General features: G+C 45.3%; 1 protein-coding gene across 1 annotated transcript in view; it reads right to left on the reverse strand.

Annotated features, from left to right (window-relative positions):
• TOP2A (DNA topoisomerase II alpha) overlaps positions 1 to 8629 on the reverse strand; it is a 29394-nt gene extending 20765 nt beyond the window's left edge. Inside the window, exons 1-10 of the mRNA XM_024234885.3 lie at positions 8454 to 8629; positions 7422 to 7577; positions 7105 to 7195; positions 6687 to 6750; positions 4162 to 4307; positions 3876 to 3973; positions 3438 to 3650; positions 2346 to 2519; positions 2054 to 2155; positions 1811 to 1948 (exon numbers count right to left, since the gene is read on the reverse strand). Coding sequence (XP_024090653.1) covers positions 1811 to 1948; positions 2054 to 2155; positions 2346 to 2519; positions 3438 to 3650; positions 3876 to 3973; positions 4162 to 4307; positions 6687 to 6750; positions 7105 to 7195; positions 7422 to 7577; positions 8454 to 8474 — 1203 coding nt within the window. The 5' untranslated portion in view covers positions 8475 to 8629. The remainder of the gene's footprint in view (positions 1 to 1810; positions 1949 to 2053; positions 2156 to 2345; positions 2520 to 3437; positions 3651 to 3875; positions 3974 to 4161; positions 4308 to 6686; positions 6751 to 7104; positions 7196 to 7421; positions 7578 to 8453) is intronic.
• Between the last annotated feature and the right edge of the window lie 18027 nt (positions 8630 to 26656).

The raw sequence follows: 26656 nt of genomic DNA on the forward strand, positions 1-26656 counted from the left end.
AGGCGGGGGTTGCAGTGAACTGAGATCAAGCCACGGCACTCCAGCCTGGGAAACAGTGAGAAGCTGTCTCAAAAAAAAAAAAAATTAAAAATAAATAAATAAATAAAATTAGACACAAATAAAACAAACTGAGACACTTGTCCTCATCAAGTTTAAGACACAACATAGAAGACAGACATAGCTGGGTGCAGTGGCTCACGCCTGTAATCAAAGCACTTTAGGAGGCCGAGGATGGTGGATCAAGTGAGGCCAGGAGTTCAAGACCAGCCTGGCCAACATGGTAAAACCCCATCTCTATTAAAAATACAAAAATTAGCTGGATGTGATGGTGCATGTCTGTAATCCCAGCTACTCAGGAGGCTGGAGAATCCCAGCTACTCAGGAGGCAAGGAGAATCGCTTGAACCTGGGAGGCAGAGGTTGCAACGAGCCGGAATTACGTTACTGCACTGTAGCCTGGGCAACACAGCAAGACTCTGTCTCAAAAAAAAAAAAAAAAAAAAGACCAGGCACAGTGGCTCATGGCTGTAATCCCAACACTTTGGAAGGCTGAGATGGGTGGATCATTTGAGATCAGGAGTTTGAGACCAGCCTGATCAACATGATGAAACCCTGTCTCTACTGAAAATACAACAACAAACAAATTAGCCAGGCATGGTGATGCACGCCTGTAATCTCAGCTACTCTGGAGGCTGAGGCAAGAGAATCACTGAAACCCAGGAGGTGGAGGTTGCAGTGAGCTGAGATCGTGCCACTGCATTCCAGCCTGGGCAACAGAGCGAGACTCCGCCTAAAAAAAAAGACAGAAATAAAATAAGTTACAGTGTTATAAGTGTTATGGATAAGCAAAAAGTTTGCTAATAAGGTATGTTCAATATTATATTGGAACCAGCTTAGGTGGGGGGAAGGGTAGAAAGTAAAGGCTTTCCTGAGGAAAGGACAAGACCTAAAGTAGCCAGGTGAAAAGGATGTATTTCATGCAGAGGGATTAGCATGTGAATAAACTCTGAGGAGGGGAAGAGCACTGTGCTTTTCAGTAATTTAAAAGCAACAGGACAATATAGGAAAAACTGGCACTGAGATGAGTTGGAGAAGTAGGTGTAATTAGATTACAGCAGATCTTTCTTGTTGGCCAAATTATGGAATTTGGACTTTCCCTGAGTGGAAGTCATTGAAAGATTTCAAATGAGAGTGAAGACAAAAATGTGTTTTAACACAAAAGTCACTCAAAAGCATTGCAAGGAAAGGACTTAACCAGTATGAAGGTTAAGAACCTATTGCAGTAAACCAAAAAAGAGATAATGGTGAGAAGCTACTGTGGCATCCAAGAGATGATTCTTATTGATTGGATTAGAGAGGAGGGGAAATAAAGGAAGGCTCCCAGCTTTCTTGTTTATACAACCTAGAGGTTGGTTGGGGCTTTTTACTAAGATAGGAAGTTGTTTTTTTGTTGGAGAGTGGGGGGCTGCTTGTATGGGCAAATCAGTGAGTATGGAGGTAACGAATTCAATTTTGGATGTGTTGATTGAGAGCAAGTCTTAGGCATTTAAGTGAGGGTGTTTGTTAAACAGCTAGATTAATTCAAAAGTGATCTAAGCTTAATGGTGAAATGTAATTGGGAAATACTGAAATATAGACGGTAATTAAGTCTTTGGTAAATCAGTTAAAGAAAAGCCCTTTTTACTTCCTTTTCAGATTGGGAAGACTTGGAGAAGCGCACTATGAGAAGAATCATTGTTTCTGCAGAGCTGAGAAGCGCAATGGAAAATAAAGTCAGGTGTTTCTATTTTTACTTCCCTCTAAGTACTCACAGCTTTGATAAATTTTTCACTCAATTGGCATGTTGATCCAAAGCTCTTGGGTTGTAAAGTCATGTTTTCTTTTGTCTGAGAGTCAAAGGTTGGGTTTTCAATTAAGGCATTTACAAAAATCCACATGTGATTTTTCACCTGCAATAAAAGTTGATATTAAGTCACTAAAAATGTACTCATGCTTTATTTATAGCCTCTCTTCTTCCTTGACTTTAGAAAAAGAAAACTGCCAAAAGCACATACCTGATGTGCTTTTACTGCAACACCACCCTTGTTCTTCTTCTTCACAACATCAACAAGTTTAGTCACAATCTGATCAGCTACATAATCAACATGTCTGCCACCCTAATAAGGAAAAATACCAAACCGTAAAACTCAGTATCCTCAAAATTATAATAATCAAACATTAAAAAACTAATTTAACCTCCTTTATACTAAGCTAGCCCAATATTCAAGTCCACTTTATATATTAAAAACAATAAGAACACATATATGTAAAGATAAATCATGATTAATAATTTAAGAATAAAATTACCTTGGATGTAGCAATGCTGTTGACAAAGCTAATTTGCTGAAAGCCTTTTTCACTCATAGTTAAACACACTTCCCACCTGTGGTTTACTTGTTCATGTATTACTTTCAAGGAGTTACCAGTTTCATCCAACTTGTCCTTCAAATACATGTCCACATAACTACGAAATCCTTTTACCTGTACAGGAATTACAGGTAATAGTATTAAGAAAGTTATTAAAAAATAGGTTCAATGATAGACTATGAGAACTTTCCAAAACCAATGCAATGGTGTTCACTGATAGGCATAAGGGAATGGTCATTAAAGGACAGGCCGAGGTGGGTGGATCACTTGAGCCCAGGAGTTCAAGACCAGCCTGGGCAACATAGTGAGATCCCCACCTCTATTAAAAAGAAAAAAAAAATTAGCTGGGCATGGTGGTGCTGCCTGCATTTCCAGCTACTCCAGAAGCTGAGGTGGGATGATTGCTTGAGCCTGGGAGGTCCAGGCTGTAGTGAGCCGTGATTGCATCACTGTACTCCAGCCTGGGTGACACGAGAGGTTATCAAGAAAAGAAAAAAAAAAAGTAAAATAAAAAAAGGACATGAAATATTTATTTTAGGTGTTTCTTTGAGAAAGAAATTCCTTCAGTAAGTTTAAAATGAGCTGATTAAAAAATGTGGCATACCATTCTCAAGAACATATGTGAGAAGTGGTAAGAAAATACATATGGTTGGGCCAGGTGTGGTGGCTCATGCCTGTAATCCCAGCACTTTGGGAGGCCAAGACGGATGGATCATGAGGTCAGGTGTTCGAGACCAGCCTGGCCAACATAGTGAAACCCTGTCTCTACTAAAAATACAAAAAATTAGCCAGGCGTGGTGGCAGGCACCTGTAATCCCAGCTACTTGGGAGGCTGAGGCAGGAGAATTGCGTGAACCTGGGAGGCGGAGGTTGCAGTGAGCCGAGATCGTGCCACTGCACTCCAGCCCGGGCAACAGTGAGACTCTGTCTCAAAAAAAAAAAAAAAATATGGGAAGGGAAAAAAATTCAATTTTGCACTTGACGATGATTACAAAATCCCTTAGTATCCTTAACATCCAGGAAAATACTCACTGGCAGTTTATTTCCATTAAGAAAGACTTTGACATCTTTGGTGGATCCAGCAATATCATATGCTCTTCTGACCATTAGTGCAACAATATCTTTGTCCAGGCTTTGCATTTTAAACTTAGACAAATCAGGCTGAAAGGTGATACATGTATAATCTTCTCCATTGAAGGGCTTGAGTTCCATCTCACCAGCTCTCCCCATATTATCCATCCATGTCTATGAAAGTAAAGAATAGGAAAGATGAAAAATTCAAGTCATCTCACAAACTGGAAGTAAATAACATAAATTTATGAGTCCTAATAACCTAATATATGCTTATGAATAATTTTCCATACTTCAATAGCTTATAAATTATGTTAAATTAAACTGATCATTAATGCCATTATAAATGGCTATACTACTACCATTTATCATTAAGGTACAAGACACTTATTTACTTGCCTGTTTGAACATTTTCTTGTATTCTCTACTGGCTGTTTCCACCGTAAATTTGGTACTGAATATGTTACACAATTTGGCTCCATAGCCATTTCGACCACCTGGGCAAATAAATATGGAACACTATTTTATTGTTACTATCTCATTGACAGCTTTATTTCTTAATCACTGGCAGAGCTATTCAATTATAGAGATTTATTTCCATATCTTTAACCCTCATGCCACAGACAGTCATTTAAAATACATATATTTTTAGTAACAAATATGTTATTTCCCCTCAATACTCTACCTGTCACTTTCTTTTCATCATCATCATAGTTACTAGAAGTTAGGAGCTGTCCAAATATGAGAGCTGGGACATACATCTTTTCAACTTTATGTTCAACAACAGGAATACCTTTTCCATTATTCCATATACTAATTAAATTGTTTTCCCTAAGAAAACAAGATTGAAAATTGTATTGTACAACAGATTAAACAAATGCTTAACATTTAAAAATATTTAAATACTATTATTTCTAAAATATGTATACTCAGGCTGGGCGCGGTGGCCTGTGCCTGTAATCCCAGCACTTTGGGAGGCTGAGGAGGGAGGATCACTTGAGGCCAGGAGTTCTGGCCAACATGTTGAAACCGTCTCTACTAAAAATAAAAAAAATTAGCCAGGCATGGTAGCGCATGCCTGTGATTCCAGCTACTTGGGAGGCTGAGGCAGGAGAATTGCTCAAAGTGTTGGGATTATAGATGTGAGCCACCACGCCCAGCCCTCAATTTTTTTGGCACTTTTCATATATACCTTCTGAAATTCAGCAGGAACAACATTTCCCACCATGCTTAGTTCCTGACATTCCTGAAATAGGAGTCAAGAGGAAAAAAAAACCTTTTCCAACACCTGAATAGACACTGATAATGTTGAAAAAATACAAAATTTTAAAATGTTAGGATAAACAGAGGGAAATGATTTATGCCCAATGGAAAGAAAAGGACAATCTGGAAACATTATTATACACCACTCCCACTCCTTTTTTGAGACAGCATCTCGCTCTGTCACCCAGGCGGTAGTGCAATGGCAGGATCACAGCTTACTGCAGTCTTGACCTCCTGGGCTCAAGCAATCCTCCCATTTCAGCCTCCTGAATAGCTGGGACTACAGGCGTCCATCACCACACCTGGCTAATTTTTAAATTTTTTGTAGAGTTGAGGGTCTCACTATGTTGCCCAGGCTGGTCTCAAACTACTACTGGGCTCAACTGATCCTCCCACCTTGGCCTCCCAAAGTGCTGGGATTACAGGAGTGAGCCATCATGCCTATTATACCCCTTTCAAGAGGATCATCTATACATCTCTTGTTCCCACTCAACAAAGTACATAAAAACAGGCTGGGCGCAGTGGTTCACGCCTGTAATCCCAGCAATCCCAGCACTTTGGAAGGCTAAGGCCGGCAGATCACTTGAGGTCAGGAGTTTGAGACTAGCCTGACCAACATGCAGAAACCCCATCTCTACTAAAAAAAATACAAAATTAGCCAGGCATGGTGGTGTGCGCCTGTAATCCCAGCTACTCTGGAGGCTGAGGCAGGAGAATTGCTTGAACCCAGGAGGTGGATGTTGCGGTGAGCCGAGATCATGCCACTATGCCACTGAACTCCAGACTGGGCAACAAGAGCAAAACTCCAAAAAAAAAAAGAAAAACAATATCAATCATAAACTGCCTTGCTCTCAAATAAAATGCTGAAAACTTATTTGAACTTATTTCAGTTATTTTAAGTTAATTCTTGGATGGTAATATATTTTAGTTAATAACTAGATATACATTATGGTTCTTATTCTACATAGTACTTATTATCTATAAAAAAACTAATTAAAATTAGCTCAACTTTTTTTTTTTTGAGTCTTGCTGTGTCACCCAGGCTGGAGTGCAGTGGTGCAATCTCGGCTCACCGCAAGCTCCACCTCCCGGGTTCACGCCATTCTTCTGCCTCAGCCTCTCGAGTAGCTGGGACTACAGGTGCCCAACACTACACCCGGCTAATTTTTTGTATTTTTAGTGGAGACAGGGTTTCACCGTGTTAGCCAGGATGGTCTTGATCTCCTGACCTTGTGATCCGCCCACCTCGGCCTCCCAAAGTGCTGGGATTCCAGGTGTGAGCCACTGTGCCTGGCCCTAGCTCAACATTTTTTAAAGACTATGATATTGAGTCCTTAGGAAAATCCAGTTATACTTTGTCATAATCAATCAGACTAACAAAAAAGCGAAATAAGCACCCTGATCACCCACAAAGGGACACCCCGCATTTATAAACAGAAATGTCAGATCAAATTATTCTCTACCACCACCTACTGGTTTACTGTTTGAATAGCATCATGAGAAAAAGTTAAAACTCCAGATGCCAGAATACTTAAAGCAATTACTGAAGGTGCTTGCTCAAATATTTAGGGATTAGGTGTCATAAGTCCTGTAATTTATTTTGAAATGATCCAGAGCAAATAGGCCGTGTGCCATGGCACACACCCATAATGCCAACACTGGAGGATTGCTTCAGGCCAGGAGTTCTAAGACCAGCCCAGGCAAAATAGTGAGACCCCTTCCTCTAAAAATATTAACTAATTAAAAAAAAGATGGAGAAAATATGGAAAAATGTTGGCAACTGTTGGATCCAGGTGGTGGGTATCCATAGGTTTTTCATTTTAGCATTCTGCTTTTGTGTACTTTTGTGAACTTCTGTTTAGGAAAAGCCAACTTCACCAGTAATCAAAATACATGCAACTAACAATAGCAACGAGCTACATAACAAAAACTAAGCAAAAGACATACGGATCAATTGTGACTCTAATACAAGACATTTTTGGGTCCCTTTGTTTGTTGTCCGCAGCATTAACTGAAAGAAAATAAAATATACATTTGTAAGAAATTAGTGTTTTAAAAAACATTCTGTAACTCTAAGTAAGATATAGAAAAAAAAGTCCTCAAACAGCACAGGAGTGGCATTAACAAGGTGTTAATTTAGCAATTTTTGTCCATAGTACTGTTTCTAGGAGAAAGCTCAACCTCCTGGGCTCCAGGAAACGACCTCACCTTTATCAACTAATTGAAATGACAGGAGCCCTGGCTACAGCAGGTTTGGTAGAAATGATACTTTTTGTTTTTACTTTTATATTCTTTTAATTTTTATTTGGAATGATACTTCTTACGAAAGATTTGACCAGATCTTTATATTAAAGGATTTACTCACCTAGAATCTCATCAAAGATTTTGTACAAACCAGGAACAAAAGTGACTTCCCTATAGTTAATGCCAACATCTTCATCGTAAACCCACATTTGCTAGAAATAAGGCAAAGAAATACTGTTATTTTTACTCTCTATTCATCGTTCTGTTATCATGATTACCGTAAAGTCTTCATATTAAGTATTTCCATATTTAGGCCAGTTCCAGTGACACTAAGTACATGAGAGGTACAGAAAGGTCACACTCAGTACATGAAAGGTACAGAAAGAAGAGTATCCATTTCAACTACTAGGTAACTGCCTTTGATGAGCTTGATTTTACCTGGGTCACTAATTCCACAGAACCAATGTAGGTGTCTGGGCGGAGCAAAATATGTTCCAATTGTGTTTTCTTTTGATAGATTCTTTCAACAGACAGTCTTTTCTTAGCATCTTCATTTTTCTTTATTTTGTTGACTTGCATATTTTCATTTACAGGCTAGCAATTAAAAAAAAAAGAGAGAAAGAAAGGGGGTTTTTAATCATAAGTTTACCCCAAACTAGGAACAAAATGCCTAACATAGTGAGATGTCAACACACATTGCAATCTGTTAGTAGGCAGTGGTGGAGTTGACAGTTTTGTACAAACAGGACAATTTAAATTCGCTGCGGCCAGGTCCCCAGGTGTCAGGTTAAACAGACACATATTATCTCACCAAGTGGGTCTGTCTGGAAACCTCTTTTCTTGAGCAACGTGGTAGATGTCATCAATAAAATACACCCACTTCTTTCAGTTCCTGCATACATTATTTACCGAGTGCCTATTATTATAAATTATTTACGGTGTCCCGAGCACACGACACCGTAAATAATTCTAGTTGGGCAGCAGCAGTTTGGGCGGCTATCCGTTCAATCCCTTGGCCACCTGAGCGTTGTGAACTCAGGAAGAGGGCGCTTTTGGAAGCTGGCCAGCTGCTCTAGAGAAACACTGTGCCAGGCTCTGCCCTTTCCAAGATCGGGGACATTCAAGACCGTTTTCAAGCAGAGGGCAGGAGGCGAAAGCATCTGTACGCGCGACTCAATAACGTCGCACCCGCGCCGCTGTAACATGGATCCACTACGGGACCAACGGACTCCTGCCCCTAGAAACAGGGCAACGACGCACGACACCCTGGAAGCCGGGTCATACTTCACTACTAGCACCAGAAGGGGCTTCCGCCTCTCCACGATTACCCTGGAACCGGGAAATGGAGAATATGGGCTCCCAAGCCGGTCGCCGGCCTGACCGCAGCCCCGGAGCTTCACCCGTCACGGGCGGCCAGAGATGCCCGGGCCGCGCTGAGGCTCCACCTCCAGTCCCTCCCGCGAGCCGTACCTGCAATGGTGACACTTCCATGGTGACGGTCGTGAAGGGGCTCGAGAACCCTGAAAGCGACTAAACAGGCAGGACCCCACGAGACCACCCCCGACCAAGCCGCTTCTCCACAGACGCGCGTCGGTTAGGAGAGCTCCACTTGAACCTTCCTTTAGCCCGCCCGAAGCAGACCAGCCAATCCCTGACTCGCTCTCACCGTCCCCGTCCAGAAGAACCAATCGTAGCTTGTCTTTTATATCCACCTATGAACGGCTGAGTTGGCCGGGGTTTGTTTGAATAAACCAATCAGACTAGGGAGGCGGGACTAGAGGGGTTTCAAAAGGCACCACTCGGCGTCATAGCTGAGAGATTGACAGGGAGTCTGGCCAATGAAAAGGGCTCACTTGTTTTCTCTTGCGGAAAGCTTGGAAGAGATGGGCTTTGGGAGCGGGAAGGGGTTGCCTGAGGCAAAGGTGTGCAGGTGAAAAGCAAAGGATGTTTATTTTCCAGGAACTGCCAATCTATTTAAGATCCCTGAAATCTGAAAACTGTCCTCTGTTCTGACGTTGTTAGCGAGGGGAATAGGAGCCTTAGCTTCGTTTTCCTGAGGAAACTGAGTGCTGGCTTTCTGGACAGGAAGCCTGGCTGCTTGGTTGAAGCGAACAGATTCTGGCCTCAACCCCGCCCCCTTTACCCTCGAATTTATTTTTCAAAGAAATAAAAGTAGGCTGTGTGCGGTGGCTGGAGTCTGTATTCGCAGCACATTGGGAGGCCGAGGCGGGAGGATCGCTGGAGCCTAGGAGTTGGAGACCAGCCTGGGCAACATAGCGAGACCCCGTCTCTACCCAAAAAGGAAAAAAAAATAGCCGGGCGAGGCGTCACACGCCTGTAACTCCAGCTCTGGAGGCTGAGGAGGGAGGATCACTTGAGCCCTGGAGATCAGAGATCGAGGCGCCTTGAACCGTGATCGCTCCAATGCACTCCAGCCTGAGTGACAGAGCGAGGCCACCTCAAGAGATAAATACATATATAAATAAATAATAAAAATAATTAAAAGTGCTACAGTTGTGGTTTGGGGGTTCCATATAATGGAAAGATGTAGACAGGCTTTGCAAAATGGAGGGCAGCATTCAGGTCCCCAGTAGAGCAGCGCTGGACTGCAACTGGTAAATCGAAAGGGATAACTTGTGGTTGTAGCCTCTTGAGCTGAGGGTGGGCTCAGCCATCCGGGGCTGAAACCTTTTCCGCAGCCAGCTGGCCAGATGCCCTCCGACTGGCTACTTTCGTTCACCTCCGTGAACCCTGCAGTCCAGAACAGCTGTTCCAATTTGACAAGGAAATGCCAAGACTGAAGCTTTTTTGTTTGTTTGTTTTTTCGTTGTTGCTTTTTTTTTTTTTTTTTTTTGAGATGGAGTCTCACTCTGTCGCCCAGGCTGGAGTGCAATGGCGCGATCTAGGCTCACTGCAACCTTCACCTCGCGGGTTCAAGCGATTCTCCTGCCTCAGCCTCCCGTGTAGCTAGAATTACAGGCGCCCGCCACCACGCCTGGCTAATTTTTGTATTTTTTAGTAGAGACAGGGTTTTGCCATGTTGACCAGGTTGGTTTCAAACTTCTGACCTCAAGTGATCTGCCCGCCTCAGCCTCTCAAAGTGCTGGGATTACAGGTATGAGTCACTGTGCCTGGCGAAGACTGAAGTTTTTAAATTACTCTTACATATAAATGTTTGAGTGGATTAAACAAAGTTATTGCCCTTACAAGAAGCCAGAAAAAAAACCAAAAAACTGCACAATTTGAGTGCCTACTAATTCCAGCTGAGCCACCTCTTTCCATTCATTGCTTCCTTCCTCTACCTGGGTTTCAGTCCCAGCTCAGCAATTTGCCATTCGTGTCATTTCGATGGAGGAAGCCTCTCGGTGCTTCCGTTTCCTCTCCTAAAAAGGAGAATAATTAACTATGATCTCAGAGTAGTGTGAGAGTTACATGAGAGAAGTGTAAGGTAAACAGTGGGCTGACAGTATTAGGTAGCAGGAATTTTCCTTAGGCTGGTGTGACAATTGTGGATGTAATTTTTTTTTCTTCTTCTAAAAGAAACCAGAGGTCAACCATTGTTACATAACCACAGTGTGTCAAGGGAGGGCCAACGGGGAGCCGTATGATGTGGAAGGAAGCCAAGGATGGAAGTTGCCCATGGGCTAGGGGCACTCGGAAACCATAGGCATGGTGCTTCGGCATTGTTCTGCTCTCTTGACCTTTGGCCCCCTGGCCTCCAGCAGTCTCTGCGTGTTCCCAGCTGTGCTCTGCTCACCACATGTGCTAGAGAGCACAGGACCACCAGGGGCTCAGAGCAGTGGTAGGGAAGCTTGGCCAGTAGCCTCTGCTCAGCCAGAAGGCTGACCAGGCCCTGGGATCCAGGGCCAGCATGCCACTCTCTGCAGGACACCCGAGGGCCCTGACAGAAACCAGCCATGCTGGCTTCTACCTCCTGGAACACACTACCTCCAAGGTAGTGGGGATGGTGGGCATGCTTCCCCAAGGATGGCAGCTCAGTTTCTGCAGCTCCCGGCCTCCACCCTGTAGCTCATCCCAGCCTGCAGTGACCCACTGGGCAATGAGGCAACAGGAATTTAACAAGCAGCTCCAGCCCTATTTTTTAGGGGCCCAGCTTTAAATCTGTCCTGCAGTTTAGCCTGATCCTGTGTGTCTTTGTTCCAAAAACCCAGAAGCAGTACTGTGGAGTCAAAAGGACTTTGGGGGCCGGGCATGGTGGCTCATGCCTGTAATCCCAGCACTTTGGGAGGCTGAGGTGGGTGGATCACCTGAGTTCAGGAGTTTGAGACCAGCCTGGCCAACTTGGTGAAACCTTGTCTCTACAAAAATACAAAAAAAAATTAGTCATGCCTGATGGCGGGTGCCTGTAATCCCAGCTGCTCAGGAGGCTGAGGTGGGAGAATAGCTTGAATCCGGGAGACGGAGGTTGCAGTGAGCCGAGATTGTGCCATTGCACTCCAGCCTGGGTGACAGAGCAAGACCCCGTCTCAAAAAAACAAACAACAACAACAACAAAAACACAAAAGGACTTTGGGGCCACACACACCTAAGTTAGAATTCTTCCTGGGTCTCTTGGTTTCCCCATGCCATTATCCTTTATCAAAGACACAGAGGGCAAAATGAGATATGCAAGTGTCTGGGACAATCCTTTTCCAGCTCTCTAGCACAAGGTGGTCTTGCTCTGGCCCACCCCCCTTCTCTTCTGGGTACAAGCTATTTCTCTGCCAGTCCCTCCCTCTTCCCAGAGCCTACTGCAGGGGGCCCTGCAGGACTTGTGGGGACTATTGAAGAAAGAAGTGGGTGGGGGTCTGAGATGGTTGGGCCTGGAAGGCATTGCACACAAAGAGGGAACTGCAGGTGCCTGCCAGTCCTGGGAGGCAAGAAGGGGTTGGGGGTAGTTCCAGGGAGCTGTGGTGGGGGGAGGGGAAATATGCCATCCTCATTATCCACCCACCCTGCCCCCACTCTGCAGGGGCCCAAAGTAGCTACCTGGACATTACCCCCTCCCTCCCCCAACCTGTACTTGAATATGTGGTTGAGTACTTAAGGCAGACCCCTGACTGGGGTATTTGCTGCGTATATGACTTTGGGCAAGTCACTCAGTCTCCCTTACAAGTTCAGTTGTAGATCAAATTGACTTTTATTTGTGATTCATGAATTGGGGCAGCCCCCATTCTACAAAATAGAATGAAAGCTTCTACTGGGCAATAGCAGAACAGTGGGTTTTGTAAGGTGGGAACCAGGAAACAGCAACAGGAAAAAACCTGATTGGTTAACATCAGGTACTTCAGGTTACTTTTTTGTGGAGTTAAAGCAGAGGGGACTTCCTTATTAAACTGACTTAGGTAGATTGGACTCTCCTGTTTTCAGGAAAAAGTGGTCTGTTTTGGAATCTATCTGCTTCTTTAAGGTTTCAGTTGGATTACATGGCATTTAGCGTGAATGACTCCATCTTGGTTTGGTCTAGTCTTTTGGGGCCTAGTGTAGGAGCTCAGTTGAAAACAATGGCCTCCATAACTTTTTTTTTTAGACGGAGTCTCACTCTATTGCCCAGGCTGGAGTGCAGGGGTGCGATCTTGGCTCACTGCAACCTCCGTCTCCTGGGCTCAAGCAATTCTCCTGCTTCAGCCTCTGCAGCAGCTGAGATTACTGGCGTGCACCACCACACCCAGCTAATTTTTGTAGAGGCGGGGTTTCGCCATGTTGGCCAGGCTGGTCTTGAACTCCTGACCTCAAGTGATCCGCCTGCCTTGGCCTCCCAAAGTGCTAAGATTACAGGCGTGAGCCACGGCGCCCAGCCAACCTCCCATATTTTTTTTTTTTTTTTTTTGAGACGGAGTCTCACTCTGTCGCCCAGGCTGGAGTGCGGTGGTGCAATCTCGGCTCACTGCAACCTCTACCTCCTGGGTTCAAGCAATTCTCCTGCCTCAGCTTCCTGAGTAGCTGGGATTACAGGTGCCCACCACCACGCCCAGCTAATTTTTGTATTTTTAGTAGAGATGGGGTTTCACCATGTTGGTCAGGCTAGTCTCGAACCCCTGACCTCGTGATCCACCCGCCTCGGCCTCCCAAAGTGCTGGGATTATAGGCGTGAGCCACCGTGCCCGGCCTATAATTTTTAACAATCTAAAATGGGGATAACGGGAGTATCTTCTCCTGCTCCTCACAGGGTGAGCTATCCTCATTATCCACCCACCCTACCCCACTCTGCAAAATTCTTACACAAAATTCTTAGTGCATTGTCTGGCAAGTAATAAGTGCTCAAGACATGTTAGCAATGACTACCTCTGCTCCTTTCCAGGATCTTCCTTCCCTGCTAGTCCCACCAATTCCTTCTCCAAAACCAGCTCAAAATTCTCCTACCCAGGGAGCCTTCTCTGACAGTCTTTTTCATTGAACCTCCTCAAGTCTTTTGAGGTATATTTGCATATGCAGATGAATTCCTTTTATAAGTATTCTTTGGTTGTTTTCTCCTGGGTTGTGTGCTTCCGTTCTTTCTGCTCTTTGGCAAGGGGAGGGAAGGTCCTGGAGGCATAGTGTCCCCTTCATGGATCTGGAAGGTCCCCTAGAAAGAGCAGCATTTCTTCTCTTTTGCAGGCTTTCCCAGCAGAAGGAGGCTGGACTGAAAGTGTGGCTCTGGATTTGGGGTTTGGAACTGGCTAGGCTGGAGCCCACTGGGAATTCCTGGATGAGGCTGGGCCAGCGCCAGAGTACTCAGGTGGTTAGGGCTGGGCCAAGAAGCTCTGTTTACCTTGAGGTTGACAACTGGCAGAGCCTGGTCAGTTTATTTATTTATTTATTTTTTTACCAGGGATACCAGCCTCCGGTTGGAGGAGGCCAAGAAAACCCAAAATGTCCCATAGAGCCCAGCCTCTAGGTGGCCCCTGGCAAAGAAATGTGGACAAAGTTGGGAGGAGAGCAAGGGAGGTTACAGAGGGGAGCAGCTCAGGACCAGAGATGAGTAATCCCTAAGTCTGCACAGAAGTTCCCTATCCATCAAAAATTTAAAAATGTACACACCTTGTAACTCAGCAGTTTAAATTCTAGGAATACTGAATTCAATCAATTCAATTCAGTTGTGGAATTGTGCAAAGATGTATGTATGTATGTATAGGATTATTGCAATGTTGGTAGTTTTCTTTTTCTTTTCTTTTTTCTTTTTTGAGACAGAGTCTCCCTGTGTCGCCCAGGCTGGAGTGCAGTGGTGCAATCTCGGCTCACTGCAACCTCCGCCTCCCGGGTTCAAGTGATTTTTCCTGGCTCAGCTTCCTGAGTAGCTGGGACTACAGGCACATGACACCATGCCCAGCTAATTTTTGTATTTTTAGAAGAGATAAGGTTTCACCATGTTGGCCAGGCTGGTCTCAAACTCCTGACCTCAAGTGATCCACCTGCCTCGGCCTCTCAAAGTGCTGGGATTACAGGTGTGAGCCACTGCACCCAGCCTATTTATTGCAATATTGTTTTTAATAGAAAATAACTGGCAGCAAGCTAATGGAATGAAATGATATACAGCTATTAAAGAGATGGACGTTGGTCTAAGTGTACTGATATGGAGGTATCTCTAAGATATACTGTTAAGTTTTTTAAAAAGTTTTTTAAAAAGTGAGGCAAATACTGTACAGAGCATAATTCCATTTGGGTAAATAAAATTATATACATTATATATACATATATTTGTATATACATATATGTGTATATATGTGTATATATTATATATACATATATGTGTATATATGTGTATATATTATATATACATATATGTGTATATATGTGTATATATTATATATACATATATGTGTATATATGTGTATATATTATATATACATATATGTGTATATATGTGTATATATTATATATACATATATGTGTATATATGTGTATATATTATATATACATATATGTGTATATATTATATATACATATATGTGTATATATTATATATACATATATGTGTATATATTATATATACATATATGTGTATATATTATATATACATATATGTGTATATATGTGTATATATTATATATACATATATGTGTATATATGTGTATATATTATATATACATATATGTGTATATATGTGTATATATTATATATACATATATGTGTATATACATATATGTGTATATATGTGTATATATGTGTACATATATGGATTGAGTATATATGTATATATGTATACATGAGTATATATGTATACGTATACATATGTGTATATGTATACATATATGTACATATGTATATATGTGTATATGTATACATATGTAAATACGTATATACATATGTGTATATGTATACATATGTAAATATGTATATACATATGTGTATATGTATACATATGTAAATATGTATATACATATGTGTATATATACGTATATACGTGTATACGTATATACGTATATACGTATACGTATATACGTGTATATATACACGTATATACATATATATGCATATATATGTATATGTATATATATATGGATTGAGAATATCTGGAAGGAATTGTAAGCAGGTGGAGGGAAAGGAAGACTTCCTTTCTTCTTTCTTTTTGAGACACAGTTTCAGCTCTGTTGCCCAGGCTGGAGTGTAGTGGCACCATCATGACTCATTGCGGCCTCAAACTCCTGGGCTCAAGTGATTCTCCTGTCTCAGCCTCCCAAGTAGCCGGGACTACAGGCCTGTGCCAGCAAGCCTGTCTGATTAAAAAAAATTTTTTTTTGTAGAGACGAGGTCTTGCTATGTTTGCCAGGCTGGTCTCCAACTCCTGGGCTGAAGTGGTCCTCCCAATTCAGCCTCCCAAGGTGTTGGGATTACAGGCGTGAGCCACTGCACCCAGCCAAGAGTTGCTTTTTACATTTTTCCTCCTATTTGAAAATTTAAAAGTATGGTCACCCTTCTCACCCCTGTCACTTTCCCCCACCTCATTGAAGGCTGGTATACCTGTCTATACAAGTTTGTGTGAGAATGTAATTTTTATAGATAAAGATAGATTATCAGTAGACTTGGGAACTTAGTGGTAAGAACTCTGCTGAAAAATTAAACCTTTGGACCAAAGTAAGGGACACCGTGCTGTGGTGAGACGTCCCAGACCAGCTCTGCTGTCCCTAGTTGCATGAGCTTGGGTAAATCCCCTTCTGTCTCTAGTTTTCAGTTTCCCCACCTGTAAACTGAAGTTGAGGTACCCCAGCTAGAGGAGTGGGTTGCAAAATGCCTTCCTCACAGTCTCAGAGAGATGATAGTGAGGCTGGGCACTGTGGCTCCTGTCTGTAATCCCAGCACTTTGGGAGGCCGAGGCAGGCGGATCACTAGGTCAGGAGATGGAGACCATCCTGGCTAACACAGTGAAACCCTGTCTCTACTAAAAATACAAAAAAAAAAAAAAAAAATTTGCCAGGCATGGTAGCGAGCACCTGCAGTCCCAGCTATGCGGGAGGCTGAGGCAGGAGAATGGCGCGAACCCAGGAGGCGGAGTTTACAGTGAGCCGAGATCGCGCCATTGCACTCCAGCCTGGGTGACAGAGTGAGACTTCGTCTCAAAAAAAAAAAAAAAAAAAAAAGAGAGAGGTGATAGTGAAAGCACTTGGAGGAGGTGAGGCCCAGTTAACCAATCCAGAACAGTCCCACTTTCATCTTTTCATATTTTGGGTTCGGTGTAAAACTTCATTAAACCCAGGGCTCCACTGCTTAGATTTTAAAAATTCATGGGTAAATTACTGTTAAGGGCTCTTCAAGTTCTGACACTGTAATTCCAAATATGACTTTTCATTTATTGAGTTGGTTTAAATCAGGGTATGCCTGCAGCTTTGTCTTCCTTTCCCCCCACAGAGCCCAGCCAGGGCTGCAGAGGAGCTCAAGCCCATTGGGGCTGAACCCTGGTGTATGGGGAGGCAGAGGAGGGCCACGGATCCTTTTCACTCTTTATATGACATCCTTTCCCCCATCTCGTGGCCCAGTGGTATGGCTGGGGCTCTGCCAGCTCCCTAAGACATCCCCAATTGCCCCTCTCTGGCACCAGTGCCTGCTGATGGCAGCTGCTGGAACTGGAAGCTTGGCCTTAGTTTCATGCCTACTGGAGACTTGATCAGCAAGATCTGGGCAAACATAATCAGCCCCTTGCTGCTTCCTCACCCCTAAACTCTCCAGCTCCCCACATCCTTCCTCTGTAGCCCACAGAATGGAAGTGGTAAAGTAGCCCTCCCATCTGACAGCAGAGGCCAGGGCTGGGCCTCTCTGTTCTCTCAGCTTTTCACACTAGGAAAGGGAGGCAGAACCTGGAAAGGGAGCCTGAGTATCTTGATAGTCCTCAGGCTACTTGAATGATCACCCTCAGTATGTTTTACTTGGTCACTGTGGAACATGAAAGGTCATCACTGAGGAACTTCTGCATTGGAATCCTCTACCTCGGAAGAGGAATAATAAAGTACGTCTCTGGAGTGTCTTCCCTCCAACATTATCTGACAGTTGTCCCCCCCGCTGCTATCTCCAAGGCAATCAAGGCCAGTTTATGTCTATAGGGGCCCCTTCAATGATGATCTGAGACACCAGGCAGGTTGGAAAGGGGTGGAGTGGTGCTAGGAGCAAATTATTCACCTGAAGAAAATAGAAAGTTAGATCCTTCTGTTTAGGGTTGAAGAAAATAATGGTGTTTCCCAAAGGCCTGGAGTTAAGTGCTGCTTATGTGGTTTTCTGTCTTCCTTCCTGATCATGAAAGAAGAGAAGCTACAGGAGCAGGAAGATGGGAATCCTGACTGATATACACTCTATTTCCAACAATAGTTTTGCTGATTATAGTTTGTTGAATGCCAATTATAAGCACTTCACATAACTTCCCCCCTAATCTTTACAACAATCCTTTAAACTAAGGCAACTCAGGCTTGCAAGCATTAGGCAATGTCGCCAAGATTGTGAATTTCTACTGATCTTTCAAGACACAGGTCCAATGTCACTTCCTTTAAAAAAAATTTATTTACTTATTTATGAGATGGGGTCTTCTTATGTTGCTCAAGATTACCTCAAACTCCTGGGCTCAAGGATCCTCCTGCCTCAGCCTCCAGAGTAAGCTGGGATTCTGCCACCCAACACACCCAACCCAATATCACCTTCTTTTGAAGCTTGCTCTAACCACCCTTGGTTTGTCTTTGTTTTCTTGGCTTCCTGTGCATTTCTCTCTATTACACAGCACTGTGTGTTTACCCACAGGTCTCCCACTTCAAACCACAAGCTCTTCTAAAGGCAGGGATTTACTTACTTCTTTAGTACCCTCACCTAGTACAATGCCCACCCACTGGAGGCCTTCTGTGAATGTATTATGTATATAGTATTATTAGCACTATCATTGTCCACTTGGAGGCAGCACACCCAGCTACAGACACCTTGTGCAGGACAGCCAGGTCTCTGACCAGGTGCCTGGGCTGTCAAACCCCTAAATGAAGGGAAATGTCCACAGAAGCCTCTGCTTATGCCCCCATGGAAGCCAGGGATGACTGTACCAGTAGTTGGCTCCATCCTCTTCGGATTCAGTGGAAGGTACAGTACTCATTGCTGGTATCAGCTGGGCTGTCCTTGGGGACACTGGGGCTATGCAGGAACATCTCTATCTTGGACTCAAAGACCCAGTGCTACAGTTTGAATGTGTCCCTCAAAAAGCATGTGTGGAAACTTAATCCCCAACACAACAGTGTTGGAAGGTGGGGCCTGACGAGAGGTTTGTAGGTCATGAACTCCGCCCTCATGAATGGATTAATGACAATTATAAAAGGACTTGAGGCTGAGGCTGTAAGTTTGATCTCTTGCTCTTTTGTCCTTTTGCCTTCTGCCATGGGATGACACAGCGTGAAGGCCCTCACCAGATGCAGGCCCCCTGATCTTGGACTTCCCAGTCTCTAGAACTGTAAGAAATAAATCCATGCTTTAAATAAATAATCTAATCTCAGGTATTCTGTTATAGCAGCATGAAACAGACTAAGACACCCAGTGAGGAAGCTGCAGGAAAGAAAACCCAGAAGGGGCAGAAGGGGTCAGTTGCAAGGGTCTCAGAGAAAGCTTCTCTTGAGTAGGGCTGCATCTCATAGGTAAAAGGGGAGAGGAATTCTCCACTAGGGCTAATGAACCCTGCTCCTACCTGGGAAGTGAATAAAGTGTCAGCAGGGGTCTGATTGAGGAACCAGGTTATGTCTGTCCTCTGGAAGTGGAGGCAAAACACTCACAGGGGACAGTCACAGAGTGTCTCTGTAGACACCTTCCTTCTTCTGTTACTGGGGGAACACCTGGAGGCAGAAGGTGCTAGGGGTAATGATGGTGGCATTAGAGACAGTAGGGAGGAGGGAGAGCATCCATTTCTGCCAGAGAACTTTGAGAGAAGGGGAGCAGATGAAACAATGAGGGGGAGTGGCAGGGTATTGCCAATGGCTTAAATTATGAGCAGATAGGTGAGAGAAGAGAGGGCAGGGGAGGCATCTGGAATTATTTATTCTGAGAAGAGAAAGACATTTTCTTCTTCTTTTTTTTTTTTTTTTTTTTTTGAGATGGAGTTGCTCTGTCGCCCAGGCTGAAGTGCGGTGGTGCAATCTCGGCTCACTGTAAGCTCTGCCTCCCAGGTTCATGCCATTCTCCTGCCTCAGCCTCCCAAGTAGCTGGGACTACAAGTGCCTGCTACCACACCCTGCTAATTTTTCAGTAGAGACGGGATTTCACCGTGTTAGCCAGGATGGTCTCGATCTCCTGACCTCATGATCCGCTCACCCTCGACCTCCCAGAGTGCTGGGATTACAGGCGTGAACCACTGCGTCCGGCCGAGAAAGACACTTTCATAGGCTTCACTGACATATAAGAATTGACACGTGTGGCTGGGCGCCGTGGCTCACGCCTGTAATCCTAGCACTTTGGGAGCCTGAGGCAGGTGGATCACGAGGTCAGGAGATGGAGATCATTCTGGCTAACGTGGTGAAACCCCGTCTCTACTAAAAATACAAAAAATTAGCCAGGCGTGGTGGCGGGCACCTGTAGTCCCAGCTACTCAGGAGGCTGAGGCAGGAGAATGGCATGAACCCGGGAGGCAGAGCTTGCAGTGAGCCGAGATCGCACCACTGCACTCCAGCCTGGGTGACAGAGCAAGACTCCGTCTCAAAAAAAAAAAAAAAAAAAATTGACATGTGTAAGATCACAATTCCTGGTCTATTGGATGTTCTACTGTACACACTGCTTCCTCGAAGCCAAGGGAATTAATCCTTAATGGTAGGAGGTGATATCTGAGAGGAATATTTGAGGATGTTGCTTTGAGGAGGAAGAGGAGTGTATTAGTTAGGGTTCTCTAGAGGGACAGAACTAATAGGATATTATATATATATGAGTTCATATATATATATATCTGAGTTTATATATACATCTGAGTTTATATATATATATGAGTTTATTAAGGAATATTAAACTCACATGATCACAAGGTCCCACAATAGTCCATCTGCAAGCTGAGGAGCAAGGAAGCCAGTTCGAGTCCCAAAGCTGAAGAACTTGGAGTCTGATGTTCGAGGGCAGGAAGCATCCAGCATGGGAGAAAGATGTAGGCTGGGAGGCTAAGCCATTCTAGTATTTTCACATTCTTCTGCGTGCTTTTATCCTAGCCATGCTGGCAGCTGATTAGGTTGTGTCCATCCAGATTAAGGGTGGGTCTGCCTTTCCCAGCCCACTGACTCAGATGTTAATCTCCTTTGGCAACACCCTCACAGACACACCCAGGATCAATACTTTGCATCTTTCAATCCAATCAAGTTGACACTCAGTACTAACCATCACAAGGAGGTAAAAGAGAAAGAGGAAAGGGCAGCCATAAAGAAAGGGAGCCCTGGCCTGAGGACACAGGCCTCTTCTGTTCTCTCAGGGAGACCCACCTGAGCATAGATCACCTTTCCAGGTGGACTAGAGGCTCCAGGAGGCCCCTCCAAGGCTCTCCCACTATGCAAGCCTCGCTCTCTCTTCTACCCTGTATTGGGAAGTGGGGTAGAATACAGGATAAGATGAGCCCTCCAGCCCCTGGGGAGCCCCCCATGGGGAGATCCTAGGGGAGTGAGGTACAGGGTTAGTGAGCCAATAGGCATTACTGAGCATCTATTAAGCGTCAGTTTCCGAACACACAGAGATGTGCAGGACATGGTGTCATCCATGTAAGCAGCATTTGTTGTAGGAAAAGATGTAGGGAAGGATAGGGGAGGGGGTCCTAAAGAAAGAGAAGGAAGGAAGAGACTGAAGAAACAAGGGGAAGGGGAAGAAAGAAAGACGCAGTTGTCAATTTGTCAATTCTCTCTCTTTTTTTTTTTTTTTTTTTTGAGATGGAGTCTCGCTCTGTCGCCCAGGCTGGAGTGCAGTGGCACGATCTTGGCTCACTGCAACCTCTGCCTCCCAAGTTCAAGCTATTCTCATGTCTCAGCCTCCCAAATAGCTGGGACTACAGGTACGTGCTACCATGCCCAGCCAATTTTTTGTATTTTTAGTAGAGATGGGGTTTCACCATGTTAGCCAGGATGAACTCGATCTCCTGACCTCGTGATCCTCCGTCCTTGGCCTCCCAAAGTGCTGGGATTACAGGTGTGAGGTACTGCACCTGGCCGTCAATGTCTCTTTTTTTTTTTTTTTTTTTTTTTTTGAGACGGAGTCTCGCTCTGTCGCCCAGGCTGGAGTGCAGTGGCGCCATCTCGGCTCACTGCAAGCTCCGCCTCCCAGGTTCACGCCATTCTCCTGCCTCAGCCTCCTGAGTAGCTGGGACTACAGGCGCCTGCCACCACGCCCGGCTAATTTTTTGTATTTTTAGTAGAGACGGGGTTTCATCGTGTTAGCCAGGATGGTCTCAATCTCCTGACCTCGTGATCCTCTCATCTCGGCCTCCCAAAGTGTTGGGATTACAGGTGTGAGCCACTGCACCTGGCCCCACCGTCAATGTCTCTTAACTCATACTCTAGTTGTGGCAATTGGACATCCAGAGAAAGGGTGGCTAAAAAGCTCAGTGATAAGTGAGCAGTCACCTGAGAGAAGTTAAAAGGGGGGTGTCAAGGAAGGTTTCAGGAGGGCTTGGGACAGAGGAGTGGGCTGGCAGGGTAGGTGGCTTCTTCTCACCTGTAGACCTGGCTGGCCTGGTTGTCCTCGAGGAGACCCTGGCCCAGAGGCTTTACTGGTTCTTGAGCTCCATGGATTCCCAGGAGCTTGTCTGGGCTGGGCAACCCTGAAAGGCCCAGTGTCCACAGAGTTCCTGGCAGCCCAGAAACTCCTAGGCATCCAGGGTGGTACTGGGGCCCTTCATGGCCAGAGTAGACCTAAGGTCCTAGGGGTCATAGAGATCCTAGGCTACCAGGAGGTGCAGAGGCCCAATTCCACCCTGCAACTGGAAGAAGAGGCTGGAGCCGTGGATGTGAACCACAGAAGTCGGGGTGTGTATTCGAAGGCGGGAGTCTCTTACAGGGGCAGTCAGTGGGGCCAAGCCTGGGAACCCTGCTGGGAGGAGAGCGTGCACATAGGAAAGTGCCCACGGCCCTGAGATCACTTAGGGAAATCCAAGATGGTCCTGGGTGTGGGGCTACTGAGTTCCAGGTCCTATCCCAGCACTCGGGTGTAAATATAGAGATTGTCTCTACAGTTAGAGACAATATAGTTTCTTAGCTTGAGACTCCTGTCATCATCTTTACCCCAGACCCTTAATTCACAGGATCTTCAACCACACTTCTACCCAAATAATGCCAACACCTGTCATCCACCCACCACCTACTCATTACCCACCCACCATCCATTCAGCCCCATCCACCATTCACTCTCCTCCCCACCCACTCACCATCCACCCATTTGTCTGCCTACCATCAACTCACCACCCACTTCCTACCAACTGCATACCATCCACCCTCACTCCTGGTCTAGCTGCTCCTTCCAAAAGCAGTGCTAATCGGGAGCCACAGATGGTGCTGGGAGGCTAGTGTCTCTGAGGAGGGTCTGGGGGTCCCTTGGGGAGTTCCTAAGGAGCGGGGATCTTGGGCTCCCTAAAGCTCCCTTTCACCAGGAAAGCCAGAGGCCCATTCTGTCCTGGGGCACTCCTCTGCCCCTGCTTTCCCTGCTGGAACAAACGCGACGTGCAGTAGAGATGGAAGCAGGGAGGAGAGGGTTTTCTGTCTCACTCCAGCTCCTTAGTCTTCCTTTTGTTCACCCACTTCCCCTCCACTGCCATCCCACAGGATCCCAAAGGCCCAGAGATTTCTCACCCAAGGTGGCACTTATCTGACATTCAGGGGGCCCAGCAGGGCAGGCACATCCAGAAGGTGAGTTGGGAGCAGGATGAGATAGGCTTGGAAGAGAGGTTAGAATCGGGCTGGCTTTTAGATTACTAAGTCCCACCTCCCCATTGTACAAATGGGAAGACTAAGGCCCAGAGAGAGCTGTAACCATAGATGACTGCAACAGGGCAGCAAGCTGACCTGGGAGATGGAGTGAGAAAACCAATGATGCCTCCTAATGTGGTGGGGAATAGGGTCACCTGAACCTGTCACTTTCTCCCTAGCTCTGACATTGCACATAAGGTCCTTGGGAGGCAATAGGGTGGGGCCCAAGAAGAGAGGAGTAGGAGGGGGTGGAGTGCTGTGTGCCTCTACCCAGCATCCATCTGTTTCCCTGACCATCTCACCTTTTCAGGCTCTACACCTTCTATCCCTCCCCTATCCCATGCCTGCTTACTTGTTTGCCTGTGTAGGAGCCAGGTACTGAGGGGTACAGGTCAGTGTGGCCTGAAAGAGCCTAATGAAACTCCCATTCATTAGTGGAAGTCACGGTGGGGAGTGGGGGCAGGGGACCAGCATTCCAGGTAGCTGACCCCCCACCTCGGACTGTGGACTCAGAACCCAGGGGTCTGACTTGAGGAACTGCAGAAACCCATGCTCCAGTCCATTGCCCTCAGAGGGCTCTTGGGTGCTGCTGGGAGCAAGCCTGATGGGTAGATGTGGGCTCTGAGACTTGGTCTAGCTTGACAGCTACTACCTCATTCTTTCCTCTGAAGAGTGAACAAATGAATGAAGAGGGAGAGTTTACCCCAGACCCTTAATTCACAGGACCTTCAACCACTCTTCTACCCAAATAATGCCACCATCTGTCATCCACCCACCACCTACTCATATCTACTGATATTTGATTTCATATCTGTTTCTAAATCTCTCCCACCTCTCCAAGTTTTTCATTTCATCACATCTATTCACCCGTCTCTGCCTTTCCATCTCTCTGTCCTGTTCCCTGTTTCAGCCCCTCCCTCTCTTAGTTTTTCCCTTGCTAGTACTCCCTCCTCTTCTCTCTATCCTTTCACTCCAAATCATCATAGAATCTTAGCATCAAAAGAGACCCAAGAGGGTCATAATAAGGACACCATCAATTTGTAACCTGCTTTCTGGTATACAAGCCTGTCATTTTTATAGACAGCCTCATTTGATCCTCCTTAACAGCCTGCCAGAGTGAAGTAGGGAATAGCATCCCCAGTTTACAGATAAGGAAACTGAGGTTCACAGTGGTGAAGAGACAAGCCCACAGCTAATAAGGACAGAGCTGAGATCTGAACCCTTGGCTCGGACTGCAGGACCAGTGCAGACTGCCCCACAGTTTGTGCATCCTAAGCTGGGAGTAAAGCTCTTTTCCATTTCAGGCTGTCTGGCTTTCCCCTGGCTTGGGGCCCAGCTTCTGCTGCTCTTTAGATCATCATGACTGGGTGGGGGTAAGGAACAGCCTGCACAGATCTCAAAGATTACTGGCTCCAAACATCAAGTCTCTGAAAATGGTGCAGGCCAAGGGAGTGAATCCAGGCTTCAGGAGAGGAGACAGAGGCTCTGTGGATTAGGAGTTCCAGGCGTAATAGGCCTTGTTGCTGGGCCTACCCAGCCCTGTTCCTCTGCCGTCAAGTTCTCTCCAGCCATCAACCAGTCATCTTTACCTCTCTCAGGCCAAAGACAAAAGGAGACTGCAGTGAAAGAGGTCCCTGGCATGGAAAGCCTGCTGGGCTCTGTGGCTTCTCTCTGAGACCCTCTCTTCGTGCAGCTGAGGTTAGATCTGGGGCCCGGGATGCACCCTGACTGAGGGCACCAGAATTCTCAGGTTAGTGCTAGAGCTGGGCCAGCAGGGAAGACACAATCCCCTCTGGGCACACAGAATCTGACAACTGGAGTTGGAAAGACAAGGGCTTCAGTGGTAGCAGGGCCACTGGGCAGGAGGAAAAGGTGCTGATTGGGTTTGGGGAAAAGTCTCCAAGGCTGTGCTGCCTCTGGAGGTGGGGAGCAGGAGGTGCCAATTGGAGGCTGGGTGTGAATGGAACACAGGCTCTGTTGTCCCCAAAATGAGTTTGAATGACATTTAGTTGCATGTGACCTTAAGCCCATGTTTTTACTACCTGGAGCCCCATCTATAAAATGGGTTTATACGATTACCATGGTAATCAATGATCATAATCACAGGCATTGAGCCTTACTCCATGCCAGGCACTGTGTTTAGTGCTTTACACAAATTGCCTCAATAGGTTTCTGCACAGCCCTATCAGGCTGGGCTGGCATTATCTCTCTTACAACTGAGGGCATTTGAGGATAAGAGGGAGGATGCCACTTTGCCAAAGTCACAGAGCTAGTAAATGGCAAATCCAGGATTCAGTGCAGGCCTTTTGGCTCCAGGCTCTTAATCTCACTCACTTGGCTGGTCATGGCTAATAACTAACACTCACTGGGCACTTAATGTTTGGCAGGCGGCATTCTCAGTGTTTTATGCAGATTCATTCATTTAGTCATCATAGCCACACTATAATAATATTCATTTAATATGAAGGATGAGGACACTGAGGCACAGGCTAACTTATCCTGGTTTCTGCTGCCAGGAATCCAGCCCAGGCAGGCTGACTTGAGAGCCAGCACTCTTTAAAAAAATAAACAGGAAAAGCCTTTTTTTTTTTTTTTCAGTAAAAATGGAAGTATAACATGCATACAGAAAAGTGCAGAAATGAGAAATGTCTAGCTCAATAAATATTCACTTAGTGAGGTTGTAACTAAATAATATTACCTGTATCCCATAAGGCTACCTTCACTCCTCTCCCCACATGTAAACTTTATCCTGATTTCTAAAAACATAGATTAGTTGTCTTAGTCTGTTTTTTGCTGCTATAGCAGAATACCACAGACTGGATAATTTATAAACAATAAAAGTTTATTTGGCACATGGTTTTGGAGGCTGCAAAGTCTAAGAGCATTGCACTGGGATCTGGCAAAGGTCCTCCCATAGTGGAAGGCAGAAGGGCAGAAGCAAGTGTGTGAGACACAGAAGGAGGCCAAACTTCACCCCCTTTTTTTTTTTTGAGACAGAGTCTTGCTCTGTCACCCAGGCTGGAGTGCAGTGGCATGATCTCGGCTCACTGCAACCTCCATCTCTAGGATTCAAGTGATCCTCCTGCCTCAGCCTCCCGAGTAGCTGGGACTACAGGTGTGTGCCACCATGCCTGGCTAATTTTTGTATTTTTAGTAGAGACGGGGTTTCACCATGTTGGCCAGGCTGGTCTCGAACTCCTGACCTCAGGTGATCTACTTGCCTCAGCCTCCCAAAGTGCTGGGATTACAGGTGTAAGCCACTGTGCCCGGCACTGTGTTTTTTTTTTTTTTTGAGATGGGGTCTTACTCTGTTGCCCAGGC

This window comes from Pongo abelii, chromosome 19, assembly GCF_028885655.2.
Source record: "Pongo abelii isolate AG06213 chromosome 19, NHGRI_mPonAbe1-v2.0_pri, whole genome shotgun sequence".
Taxonomy (NCBI): domain Eukaryota; kingdom Metazoa; phylum Chordata; class Mammalia; order Primates; family Hominidae; genus Pongo; species Pongo abelii.